The sequence below is a fragment of the Python bivittatus genome, unplaced genomic scaffold (assembly GCF_059951505.1).
Source record: "Python bivittatus isolate LINGU-HERP-01145 unplaced genomic scaffold, Pbiv_v1 ctg000700_np1212, whole genome shotgun sequence".
NCBI classification, from domain to species: Eukaryota; Metazoa; Chordata; class Lepidosauria; order Squamata; family Pythonidae; genus Python; species Python bivittatus.
Genome location: NW_028277098.1, coordinates 92570817 through 92584754, shown reverse-complemented (window position 1 = coordinate 92584754; position 13938 = coordinate 92570817). Strand labels below are relative to the sequence as shown.

The 13938-nt window shown below is 39.8% G+C and overlaps 1 protein-coding gene across 1 annotated transcript in view; it reads left to right on the top strand.

The window, feature by feature from the left end:
- LOC103055458 (piezo-type mechanosensitive ion channel component 2-like) overlaps positions 1-13938 on the top strand; it is a 65677-nt gene that overhangs the window by 39770 nt on the left and 11969 nt on the right. Inside the window, exons 27-36 of the mRNA XM_088154034.1 lie at positions 225-296; positions 1519-1685; positions 3584-3750; positions 5601-5837; positions 6249-6507; positions 7080-7268; positions 8172-8328; positions 9488-9614; positions 10794-10941; positions 12157-12371. Of these exons, the coding sequence (XP_088010160.1) occupies positions 225-296; positions 1519-1685; positions 3584-3750; positions 5601-5837; positions 6249-6507; positions 7080-7268; positions 8172-8328; positions 9488-9614; positions 10794-10941; positions 12157-12371 (1738 nt within the window). The remainder of the gene's footprint in view (positions 1-224; positions 297-1518; positions 1686-3583; positions 3751-5600; positions 5838-6248; positions 6508-7079; positions 7269-8171; positions 8329-9487; positions 9615-10793; positions 10942-12156; positions 12372-13938) is intronic.

The following is a 13938-nucleotide window of genomic DNA, read 5'->3' as shown; positions in this document are numbered from 1 at the left end:
GGTCTGAAGTGGAAAATACTATATTTTAAAGCATCCCCCAGCCCCTATTAATATATTTTACACACTTCTCCACTTAAAAATAAATTTAAACTTTTGTTGATGGAAAGGTGTAAATCTCAGTACATTTACCACTGCAACATTGGGCTCTCCACAGAGGGCATTGGCCTGAAGTCATAATTCTGGGATGTTCTTCTGATTTTTTTGACTTTGCATTGTGTGTTTAGCTAATGTCAGTTTGGAATCCTGTGATGAAAATACAGAGATACCAGCTACTGAAGAGGATTTGGATAAGTCAGGTAATTAATCCCATTGTTCAGAAATCATTAGCATGCCAACTAATGAGTCAATCATCTATCTCTCATGTAGGTCACAGGTGAGTAATCATCAAGGTGTTCAGGGCTGTAACCCAGTCTTCCAGTCTCTGAAGGGTAGCAAGAAGCCCATGTCATCAAAGGGGATGGGGAATCCACCAGTGAGGGTCCCTGCTAATTGCAGTCCAGATAGAACATTGGGCCATTACTGTGGCCAAAGTGGAGGAAAAGAAAGAGATTTCTTAAGATGTTTTCATTTCTAACCAGTTTGTGCATGGGAGACAAGTAGCTGAAGGCTACAGTGTGGAAAAGTCCTGCAAATTAAACTAATGGTTTTAATCCATGATGGTGGTAGTGATGGTGGTGACATTTTTAGTTGCTTTGAAGGGACAGTTTCTAGAATAAATTTTGAGTCAGTAAGCTCCAGTTGATCATAACCATCAGGAATAGTCATGATTTTCTCATACTTGTTTCTATTTCATCATTATTTCTATGTTGTTCCAATTTTATTGTCTTGTTAATGTTATATTGCTGGTGCAAGTAGTTTTCAGATTCCAACTGTGATCAAGCAAGTCTAACAAAAGTTTGCACGGAAATGGTATATCACATTAAATGTATTTTTGCACTTTACAAGAGCTGGTGGTGATCATTAAGATCACAAGCAATGGAGGTATTTAACTCTTTCTTCCCCTAATGGATTCTCAGGAAAATCTCTTTCTGAAAAAAGGATTTCTGGAGTATGGGGAGAAAATCACAGTCAAAGTTTTAGAGTATTTTCCCCCAAAGCAAGTATCAGCTTCAGGGAAGGTGGCTGTGGAGTAATGGCTGGCTTGTACCCAGGAGCAAGAAGATAAGATGATGCAAGAATTCACTTGGGAATGATAAAATTCCAGATCTACAATGTTTGAAGATAAAATACCAGTTTTGCAGTTGTTTCTAATAAATTGGAACAGAGTCAGAAATTAATTGTTGTAGCTGACTATAGACAATGATATGAGAGCATTTGGGTCTGGAGCTGATCACAAACTGCTTTAAAGCACTGATGTTGAAGTGTCCTAATGTAAGTCACAGGATAGATTCAAGGTGAGGTGATCCTAGATTTGTATGCTCCAAGCCTTGCAGATCCCTAAAGGGTCTTTGGAATTGGAATGTAGTTGGACTCTCAGCTTTTCTCACACACATGATATGCTTATTCTCTTTACAACAGAAAGTATTGGGCAAAGAATAATCAACACTGTCAAGCTTATCTTTGTCTTGATGCACGCATTCATGGATGATATTATAGAAGCACTGAGTTCCCTGTTTAAAGATAACCTAGACATAGCTGATGTGTTGAGAATAGAAAAGTTCATTCTCTGGCAACAGATGAACAAGGTAAGATCCCTGGATTTTGAAGTACTGTAGCCTGCATTCAGTTTACTAACGCTCTGTGTTTTAGTTGCAATCTTAATTTAAGAAACTGGATGTATCAATTTCTTGGTGTTGAATTTTATTATTTTGTACTGTGCTTAGTTGTGTTGTTGTTAGTTGATGTCGACTCATGGTGACTCTGTGGATAGTTGTCCTGAACTGTATTTGGTTTCCAGTCAGATGGCCAATCATTGCTAGAGTGGCATTCCAGAGTGCTAAGGTGAACACAGCATATGTGTAAAAATAGAGTTCATGGGATGTTGGTGTGCTGTGGTTGGGATGTATGGTGTAGTTCTGAGGTTTGATCAGTTTTATTTATTCTGTTTTTATTGAATATTATCGGGAGCTACTAAGATTATCAGGTATAAGATAGGCGGCCATATACATTTCTAAATAAATGAAATAAAATAAATTAATGGCTGTTGTTATTGAATAAATCCATCCCATTGCCTGTCTTCCTTTTGTGTTTCACTCAGCTTGGCCAAGCAAGATATCCTACACATATCCAAAATACGAAAGTGTGGTCTTGTCATTTGAGCTTTTAAGGAAAGCCTAAGTTTAATTTCCTCCAATATCAAGAGATTTGTTTGTTGGGCATTCCATTGTACTCAACAGTATCTTTCACCAGGACTATAATTTAAAAGTATCTATTTTTTTTCCTATTTTGTTTCTTCATTGCCCAACTTTCATAACCATATGATTTTATCAAAAATGCCATGAACTGGACAAGCCAGATCTTTGTACACAGAGACACCTTAAAGATCTTGTCTGGATCCCATACAGCCCTTTTTCCCATGGCTGGTTATAAGCATGTGAAAAATAAAACTCCTATTACTACTACTACTATTACTGTTACTGTTACTATTACAGTGAAAGAAATGGGAGCTAATCAAGTTAAAACAAAGGTAGGCAATTTGTGTGGAGGGAGTCCAGTAGACCTATTTTGGAATTTTGAGAGTATGTCATGAGTTCTGTCACCAAATGGATGCCACATTAAATATAGTCGGGCGCAAAAGACTGTTTCTCAGAAGGCAAACACCACCACTCACTCTAGGCCCCCAAGAATGCTTCCTGCCACCACAGTATTTTTTTTTCTAGGTAGGTAGGCATAGATATTTCCAAAGAAAACATCAGGCTGTAGACAACCATGATTTAAAAGCCATAAGTGGCCAATGTCCCTCCCGGGGCATGCTAATATTTTAATATGAGGCTATCAGCTTTCCCACTTTTTCTATTCATAGAATTGTTAGAAATATTAAAATCAGTAAGGGCAAGGAGGTTGGCTAGAGGCATCCTGATGCCCATAGGCAACCAAGTTACCAATCACTGAAAAGAAAGTTTCTGGATCCCATTCTTAAATCCCAGGATTCAGAATTATCCACTGAATTATACAGGCAAGCCAGCTTTTGGCAAGAGCATTCTCTTGTTTAGGCAAGAATATCTTTTCGAATAGACAAGATTTCCAAAGTGTAAGGTGGCTTATATGGTTATTTGCCTACCCTGAACTGAAGCTCAACAAGCAACAATCCTTGCAGAGGCAAGATCTCTAGCAGAGCCCTCCTGCTGGACAAATTCCTGCCATGAGATCCAGAAAAAAGATGCTAGTCAGCATTGATTAAACTTAACTAAACAATTATCGAGAATCCTACTCAATAGAAGGCAACTTCTCATGTTCCTACTAAAGATGGTGGAATGTGCAGAAGACTTTTTCTCCTCACCTTTGTCTTTCTGTAGCTTATATGTCAGTTCCAAATAATACCAATTTCTTCTAAGATTCCATGTATGCAAAACAATTCCATTTAATTCTTTACTGTTCTCTTTCCACCCAATTAACTGTGATCTGGGTTGTTATTTTTCTAAAGGGAAATGAGGTTTCAGCAGATATGGTTCTACAGCATTACAGATTTGAGAATAATCAACCAGTTTATGGAGAAAATAAAGCCAAAGTCATAGGGATCGAGGAATGCCAAGGCAAGGGACCTGAATCTCCACCCATTGAGAATACCGAGCCATCATGTGTGCATCACAGGTAAGGAGTAACTGCCTGCCACAAGGTGGAAACCTCCAGTGTTTTCTTCAAGTTTTTGTAATGTTCCTGTATGTTAGGAAGCATATTGTGATGTTCTTCCCAACTGAGGAACAGATGATGTGATTTTATATGTATTTGAATCTGTATGGTAGCTCTTTTGCCCATTAAAAATCAAGGGAAGTGCCCCTGGGGCATGAGCACCAAGACATCTCAGCTTTTGCCTTTGACACTTTAAAGCAGTGTTTCTCAACCTTTAAGATATGTGGACTTCAGCACCTGGAATTCCCTAGACCAGGGTTCCTCAACCTCGGCAATTTTAAGATGGGTGGACTTCAACTCCCAGAATTCCCCAGCCAGCCATGCTGGCTGGGGAATTCTGGGAATTGAAGTCCACCAATCTTAAAGTTCCTGAGGTTGAGGAACCCTGCCCTAGACAGCTTGCCAGCTGGGGAATTCTGGGAGTTGAAGTCCACCCATCTTAAAGTTCCTGAGGTTGAGGAACCTTGTCCTAGACAGCATGCCAGCTGGGGAATTCTGGCAGTTGAAGTCTTCTCAACCCATCTTAAAGTTGCTACGGTTGAGAAACACTGCTTTAAAGCAGAGTGTTGGCTGCCCTCACACTGCAGGAGTAGGGAAAGGAGGACTGAAGTGGTCTTCATAAATGGAAGCCTTCAAAGGTGGCTGCATTTCCAGATAACATGGCTGTTTAAGATCAGACTGGACTTGGAGGACAGGTTTTGCTTCTACCTGCATATAAAGGGAGTGTGCAAGAGAATCCTTTTGGCAGAAAACAAGCATGCAGACACAGGCATCTGTGATGCACCAAAATTCCATCAAAATGATGAAATGCACACAGTGATGTCGTGATGCAAATCCCTCTCTGGCACACTTGCATTCATTGCATATGATGATGCAAGCATGTACCTTGTGAGTTTTGCCACATGACATCATGTTTCATCATAGCCATTTGTCTTGGATCCTCCCCTGAGCGCTAAGATAGGGTGAAGTCAGAGCTGGAAGTTAGCAGTGTTGGCTGCACCGTAGAAGATTGGTTGTGATGCCAGGTTATTGTTTCTGCTTTTATTGTTTGTTTGTTTTTGCTTTTATTCTTTTATGAAGTTTTTATACAACTGTTGTGAACTTCCCAGAATTGTGTTTTCAAGATGGGTAGCCACAGAAGTTTTTAAATGAATGAATGAATGAATGAATGAATGAATGAATGAATGAATAAATAAATAAATAAATAAATAAGCAAACATGACGATTCCTACACTGGGCAGTGGGGTTGACTAGATGCTCCCCAAAATCCCTTCCAAACCTATGATTCTATGATGTGACTCCCACACACAGAAATTTGTGCATGCAGAGGAGGAAAACAAAACCCACTTCCCCTCTTTCCTTTGGTGCCTTTTTTGGACTTTTCAGCTTGGCTTTGGACAAAAAGGATACTTGTTAGATTTTTACATTTTAAAACAGGCTTAGCCATGAACCAAATGTGTGGCCTCCCCCAGCCCAATTGTACTGGGTGATAAAGCACAAATGTTTGATGGTGAGATTTTTATTTTGGAGGCCAAATATGAAACAATGTGCTATTTCTGAGCAAAGCCTCTATTCTAACAAAGAAGACTCAAATGCCCCTAGTTATCAAGAAGCTTCTCTTTCCATTGATATCTGCTTTGCGTAAATCCCTGATGGTAAAAATGGCTCAGAAGTGAAGGCTAATGAATTGTTTTAAGAGCCCTTTGGAAGAAGAGTCATGGTTCAGTAAGCCAAATTCTAAACTGTTTCCTCTCAATCTTGGAGTTACTAAAAGACTTCAGTGCAATTTTTTTTGTGCTTTTGGAAAATAGGAGATTCAGTGAAGTTGCAGTGGGGATTGAGAAGGTAGAAGAAGGGAATGAAAAAGAAGCCCAAGAAGCCCAAGGATTCATTCCGATCTCTTCCTGTGCAGAACCTGCCAGTCCTTTCAGCTCTCCATCAGAAATTCAAGAATCTGCAGATTCCTTGTTCACTAGACGTCAAAAACCCAGCAAACCATTGGGTGAAATTTCTGCTATGATAACAGCCAGTGAGCTGCTGCTTAACAGGCAAGGCATATTCCATTAAGCTTTTATTAAGACTGCTTTGTGACCTCAGGTTGCTTTTGAAGGGCATACATTCAAGATTGCAAAATCCTTAGGCCCAGTATATTTCAGAGAGTGCCTCTTGTTCACTCTTCTGACACAACCCAGAACATGTTCTCTAACACAGTGACTGAAATGCTGAGAGCCATAATCCCAACACATTTGGAAGACTTCAGGTTGGGGAAGGCTGGCCTAATAAATGTACCTTAACAATCCCCAATGGGGAAAAAGATGGAAGATATGTTCATGATGGCTGCATCTAAAATTCAGGATATTATTTATTCTAGAGTATATGCCAGCTGCTACAGTATATATGCTCTTAGTTACAGTAATTAATTACATTTCTTTTGTGCTTTTTCCTTAAATATGGTCTAGCACTTTTCATGACCATGAGCTGGAACAATCAGATAAATTTTACCAGTGCCTTCCTTGCCTCTTGAAGCTGGGAGCTGCTTTGTACCATGTTATGGTCTCTACATCAGAAATGCTATGTTATTTTGCTATCGTTCTCAACCACATGATTTCTGCTTCCATTCTTACTTTGGTTCTACCCATCTTGATATTCCTGTGGCCCATGCTGTCCATTCCAAGGCCTACCAAATTCTTCTGGATGACAGCAATCATTTACACAGAGGTAAGTGTCAATAGTTACTGCATTTAGTTGCTGTACTCTTCTCTGTCCATCACTTTCATTCCATGCTGAGCTTCACTGAAATAAAGAGTTGATTCAGGCACTAAGAGGTCTCAAGCCTACCTGGAAATCTTAGTCTCTGACTTGGAAGCAGCTATTGGGCACATTAGGAAGGAAGGAAGCTAGAGCAGAACATGGCAACAAGATCTGCGACAAAAAGGAGGCAAGGAGCATCTTCAAACACAGGACTTTGAATTAATGGTGATTTGTATCTGGAATATATGTCCTCCCTGCTCATAATTCTGGGAAATTAGTTTGATTATCTGGCATGGATAAAGGAGAAAACTCTTATTTCAGCTGAAACTTGCAAGGTAAATTTGAATATGATCCCACAGTTTCCATGATCTTTCTCCTTTGAAAAGATGATCATTAAGTAAGCAGGATAAAAGTAAGAGGCCTGTGTCATAGAACAGAACAGTACCTCTACTCTAGCACTGCTTAATGTTTTAGAAATCTTGAAGAATTGTCATTTCATAATAATAGGATAATCTACATATGTTTCCTTCCTCTGCCAGGTAACAATTGTGATCAAATTTATTTCCCAGTTTGGATTCTTTCCTTGGTCCTCTGAGATATATTGTAGTATCAGTGCAGAAGCCCCATTTGCTTTGCCAAATATAGCTGGGATTGAGAAGAAAGATGGATATGCACAGTATGATCTGGTGCAGCTCCTGGCCTTGTTTTTCCACAGGTACATCTTGAAGGTACTGCAAACTCTTCTTAATAAGTAAAAAAGAAGACTCTAATCAGCCATTTTTGAGCATGGATTTGTTAACATGTAGTATAGCAGACATCTATAATAACATCAGAAGAGTCCTGTAAGCCAAGAACCTGTCTAGTCCAGTATCTTGTCCCTAGGGTGATCCAGATTTTGATCACCCATGGTGATCAGTCAGTTTCCCATAGTGATCAGCCATGTCTCACCAGCAGAACATTGATGCAATAGAACGTGATACTTATATTTCCTAGCAGATGGTAATGTCATGGCAAATATATTGCCTTTGATACTGCAGCTAATGTAGAAGTATCACGCCCATTGGCAGCCTTATGCTCCATTAATTTCTTTAACTACCCAACTTCTGGAAGCAAGAAATTCTATAGTTTGGCCAAACATTTTATAATAAAAAAAATTTTTTTGGTCTCTCCTGAATGCCCAGTTGTTTTGTACTATCATGAGAAAGACAGAGATGTTCCTTGCTGTGGATATTCTTTACACTTTTCTTTCCTTTCCCAATCTTTTCCCTTTCCCATGCTGTAACTTTTTAATACAGAGCTGCTCCAGCCGCATGACTGATGTTTCCCTAATTCTACAATAGACTTGTCATAGAGCAAGTGAAGCAGTCCCTGTTGTGGTCATAATATTTGAAGGATGATCTCTTCAAATGTTTTCCTGCCCTAAGGCCCCAGTCTGAGTCCCCTCCAGTACTGAAATTCAGGTGGTTACTTGACAGCCAGGCTTCTCCGTGAAAGCTCCAATTATTCCTTCTGCTCTGTGCTGTCACATGTATGGGAACAATGCATGTACCGAGCCAGCATTTTTTTTTCTTCTTTTAAATGTGGTTTAAGATTCCCATATGGAATAACTTTCACTTTGCTTTGTTCCACAGTACCATGGGCTCTGGGATTCCAGCTCACTAGATCCTAAACAAAAGGACATGACCAAGAAACCTAAGAAGAAATGTTGCAAAGGTCATTTGAGGGAACATCAGCCTAGCTCAGGAGGATGGCATCTCTCCAAGGACATCTTCAAGAGGGCTAATCGAGGTAGATCAATGCAAATATGTGGACAAAATACTCTTGCCATGAAAGGAAGAGAGGAAGGGAAAAGGGTAATCCTGTACCTCCTGATCAGCAGGAAGAGTAGAACTCAAGAAGAGTATACTAGTGAAAGAAGAGCTGGAGAGCTGAACATTTTGTTGTCAGAGTCACAGAAGCAAACAGATGCTTCCTACTCAGTCAAGATGAATACAAGCCTACATCAAAAAGCTTAGGTTTATCTGAGCACCTGATATATGCCCATGATTTTAATTCACTCTGAGATCTGACAGAAATATAAAATAATAGCCTAGACTCCCCTCAAGGCAGCCTCCTGGCTGTGATCTCTGCTCTTCTGTTCCGTAAGAAACACGAACCTATTGATGATCCCAACAGGCCTCTCAAAGGAAGATTGTCCATTAAAGAAATCTGTCTGCTGTAAGCTCTCTGGAGGTTAGGGAAGAAAGAATTCAGGGTGATCCTTTCATACCTCATTTGCATTTGTTGTTATCCTATCTCAGGGGTGAGTAACCTTTGGCTTTGAACTTCCTTTTGTGGTTCTAAAAACTTCTCCAACTAAACCACAAGTGCCACAGCTGGAAATGGACAGTGTGATTTCCCATCATTTTGAGGTGGCAAATGTAGCATGAGCCATAAAATAAACTCAATGTATTTGAGAAACAAAAATAGCCCGCTACCTCAAAAATGGAAATAAACATAGAAAATCCCAGGCTTGTCTCTTTTTTATCACCCTGTCAACTGTGTCCCTCAGCCTCCCCCAAATGGTCTCCCCCTGTCCTACCAGCTTCCTCATTCTTTCACTGTCATTGCTGTGGTTTGGTTTCTGCTGGGAAGCTTCGTCTTTCTTTAAACTTCTTTTGCAATCAAAATGTGAAAGCTCGACCCTTCTGTGCTCATTAGATTTTTATGATGCCATTTGTGGTGGGGGGGGGGAACCTCCAGGGCAGGAATTTGCACAAGGACTTCATACAGAGATCGATGGAGAGACTGACTGTAGAAGACTTGATTGGATGGGAGATCCATTGTCATGTGCTTGGCAAATGGGACCCCACATGAGTCAGGGAGCATTAAAAAAAATGAGAGATTGCTCCTGTCAAATGAATGCTTCTCAGATAGCGTGGTGGCTGTTCTGCTTTCCTTTTGGCAGACAAATCTCTGAAAGAAGAGCAGAAGATGTGGGGCCTTTTCAGAAAATCTCCCCCTGGCAAGAAGAGACTTTCCAAAGAAACAATACACGAGAAGATTCTTAAGGCAAAAAAGTTGCTGATTAAAATGTAAATGGAGGGTTTTCTTTTTTCTTTTGTAATCTCTAAAGAAAGTAAGGTGTTGCAACCTGAATGAGCAGAGTTGCAGGTAGGGCAGTGGACGGTGGGAGGAATAGACACAGAACTTCGATTGCCTGTAAAAAAATTATGCCACTGCATAGAATTCTGCAAGGAAGAAACACACTACATTTGTTTTTTGAATATAAAATTGTCAAGGTCTTCAAGATTTTGCTTAGCTGAGTTGGGATAATGTTTATTTCAGTTTGGTTCATGAACTGATGATGCAAATGCAGCAAAGAACATAGCTCTGAGAGGAGCTCAGAGGTCAGAATGATGAAAGGAGTCCTGCGCTGTTGCCCTGAGAGCTCTGCGCCTTTTGTATGGAAGTGTGAGAACACAATGCATGGACAAAAGGGGCAGACCTTTAATCACAATGCGGTGATGCCCATTTGGTCATTTGCCTACCCCCTGAACCCCTATAGATGCCTCTGTGGTCATGGCTTTCAGAATGGACAAATCAGTCAATTGCTGGGAGCTCCAGACCTGACCTCCCTCCCCCTCACGTTTAGCATAATGAAACTGGATGAAGTCTTTGTCATAAAGATAGATGATGAAAAACAGAATAACATCTTGTGGTTTGCTTTCATTGATAATTACAGTAATTGTCTTTTCATGGCTATCTGAGTTGAGAAGTCCTAGAATAAAATCAGATATATTATCCTAACAGATTTATAAAAATCAGTCTTCTGTGGGTGCCCGCCCCAACTCTAGTTTTTATATATCTTGACCTTATGCTAGGTGATAGCCAGAACTCAGCCACGAACGTTAGCATCCACTTTTTTGCAACTGTAGGCTGATCAGTGCCTCAGCTGTGGTGAGTCTCTTTTGGAATGCTGGCTGTAAAGCCAATTCTGACCTCATTTGACCTGACCTGAGGGGACCGTGCATCAGACTACTAAGAGCAGAAGGGGAAGAGGGTATCCAGCTCTAGAAATAGGAGAATAGTCCACATTTAAATCACTCTTTGGGTCTATAACCTCATCTCAACTAGCTAGGTTGCATGTTTCATGCAGTGTCTGCTATCAGTGCTGTTGCTTATCTCTTGAACTTTAAGCAAGGACTTTTATCTTAACAAATATGACTCTACTTTGCCACTTTGATGTTTCTAAATAAACTCTTATTCCCCAGTGTGCGTTGGATTTATCAGCCTATCAAGCAGTTCTTCTACGACATCATTTATCCCAAGTATAGCCCAGTCTGTGATGTTTATGCTTTCATGTTCATCGTTGATGTGATTAATTTTATTATTGTCATCCTTGGCTATGGGGCTTTTGGGGTAAGTATCAGTGTGCATTGCTGTAATTCTAACAGAAAGAATATTTTTTGGTGGGTCTGGAAGGAAGCTTCACCCCAGAATTTCAAATAGAATTGCTAATGCTTCCTTCATTGATGAGGAAGAAATACTCATGATGTGCTCTTGATATGCTCAAAGGCATTTTGTTATTACGTCAGAAGCTCCAAATCCATGCATCAATTTTGAGAGCAATGTCAAGTTCAATGAAGCCAATGTTATACTAAATGGTCATAAAAGTCTCTAGTTATTTTTGCTGCAAGAATATATTGTATTCTTTGGGGTAGTTTTGGACTATTGGACCTAAGTTTAAATCCTCACTTAACTATGGAGTTCACTAGGTGACTTTGAGCCAATTATGATCTGTTAGCTTAATCTACCTCACAGGGTCATTGTGAGCATAAAATAAAGGATGACTACCTTGGATTGTAGAGGAGGATGGGATAGAAATGGGAAAGAAAGAAGAAGGAAGGAAGGAAGGAAGGAAGGAAGGAAGGAAGGAAGGAAGGAAGGAAGGAAGGAAGGAAGGAAGGAAGGAGGAAAGGAGGGAGGGAGGAGGGAGGGAGGGAGGGAGGGAGGGGGGGAGGGAGGGAGAATACTGGAAGATACTTGAGACTATAGATTGAACAGGACTGGAGTCGAACACTTTAAAGCAAAAAGTAAAACTGAAAAAGATGAAGATGATGATGATGATGATGATGATGATGATGATGATGATGATGCACATTTGGAACTGAGTCTAAGGAAAACATGAGCAATGTAGCTTCTATCTGATATAATGGAAATTAGAGAAAACACTGGTTAAATAAAAACATTAAGCTGGATTTGAAAATGTAAAGCAAGTGTTTCTGATAAAGTCTTGCATCCAAAACTTTACATGAATTTTAAACGTCAATCTAAAGTGCATCATTATAAGCATGATGATATTAATCTATTATTGTTGTGTTTACTGATATTAATACCTATCTCTCGTGCTGTTTCTTTGGAGTAAACAACACTAAGCAAAGTGAGGAAATAGAGAAAGTAATAGGCAAAAGAAATTGGAGACAGGAGATTAGAGAAAAGAAGAGGAAATCTAACCAAATCTAGTTTAAACTGACATCATCATCATCATCATCATCATCATCATCATCATCATCATCATTATTATTATTATTATTATTATTATTATTATTATTAACCTTTTCTAACATATTTCAGAGATATTCAGATGCTGTTGACATCACAGAATCCCTTTCGGAAGACGAAGTCCCTGGACCTTTACTTGTGATACTCTTGGTGCAGTTTGGAACCATAATAATTGATAGGGCACTATACCTAAGAAAGAACCAGGTTGGGAAATGCGTTTTCCAAGTGATCCTGGTCTTTGGCATTCATATTTGGATGTGTTTCATTTTGCCAGGAGTAACACAAAGGTATGGCAAAGGAGGGAACTGCGAGTTGTTTCCTGCAAAGTTCTTCTGGGGTTCAGTTAAGAAAGGGAGGCATTAACTGAGTGGGTGGAATGGCCTTTATTCTGCGTGTGTCTCTTCTACATGCTTCGAGGTACTACTTCAGGATAACCAAGTCTTTTCAGGCTGAGTGTCATATTTTGTGTTAGCTTGGTATGATGGGCTGTACCAAAAGAAACAGGTGAGACCAGGAAAAAAAAAAGTTTAAAAAGCTGAATTACAATGAAAGTGTTCTTTATAATAACATGACTGCCCTGTTTAGCGACTGTTCGAAGTTACAGTGGCACTGAAAAAGTAACTTTATGACCAGTCTTCACATTTATGACCATTGCAATATCCCCAGAGTCACGTGACTGAGATTTGGGTGCTTTGCAACTGGCAGGTGTTTACAACCATTGCAGTGTCCCATGGTCATGTGATTGCCATTTGCACACTTCACAGCTGGCTTCCAACAAACAGAGTCAATGGAGAAGCTGGCAGTAAAATTGCAAGTCGCCGTCATGTAATGTCTTGCTTAACAACCATGTTGCTTAGCAATGGAGTTCCTGATCCCAATTGTGGTCATTAAGCAAGGACTACCTATAGTCAGAAAAGTAGCTACCAGACTCCTTTAAAAAAAAAGTAGACACTGGAAAAAACATTGACAGTTCTAGCAGTGTCTACAGGAGGTATTAAAAAATGACTTCAGTGGAATGTGACATCACCATATTGCCTTTTTTGACCCTCTCTGACACTTAGGGATACTTCAGGGTAGTTCAGTGATATTAGTGAGTGAACATCCACAGAAAATGTATTTAATTTCATAACTTCCCAGGCAAGTTGACTGGTTAACAATGGCTGAAGAGGCAGCAGAGAGACAGATAGCAGAGCCTAGAATTTAGTATTGGTTACATATTGACGGAAACACTCCAACTCAAGTATTTTAATTCTAATGGTGAAATAATGGGTGTAAACCTTTTGGAGATTATTATACAGAGAGCACTGGAGAAGCAGCAAGTCTGGAATGAGGCTGTAGTTCATAAAAGGTGGTTTATAGTGGTTTACAGAATAAACCAGTAAAGCACCATGAAATCATAGCTCAGTCCAGGGATACCTGACTTTTTCTGGGCCAGAAGCCATATCCAACGAGAAGAAGCTGGAGGCAGGACAAAAGTTAATTTGGTTCGATTTCATTTACACGTATAGTTAAATATAATTAGTACAATTACTTTCCAAGCATTGAATACGTTTCTCTTCCTGTCACATGAAAAATACAAATTGGTGATAACTTCTGGTGGCCTTTGGGAGATGCACCTAAAGTTTTTGATTGCCACGTACACGTGGAATTTCAAATTGTGCTACAATATTGGAAGTATGTTGCTGCAGAAATTATACCCAGGCCCAAACTGTAGAACTAAGCATTTATACTTGGTGGTGGTTATATTTATTGTGCATGCTTAGTACATCCATGAACAGTGTTCTAGCACAGGGTTCCTCAACCTTGGCAACTTTAAGATGGGTGGACTTCAACTCCCAGAATTCCCCCGCCAGC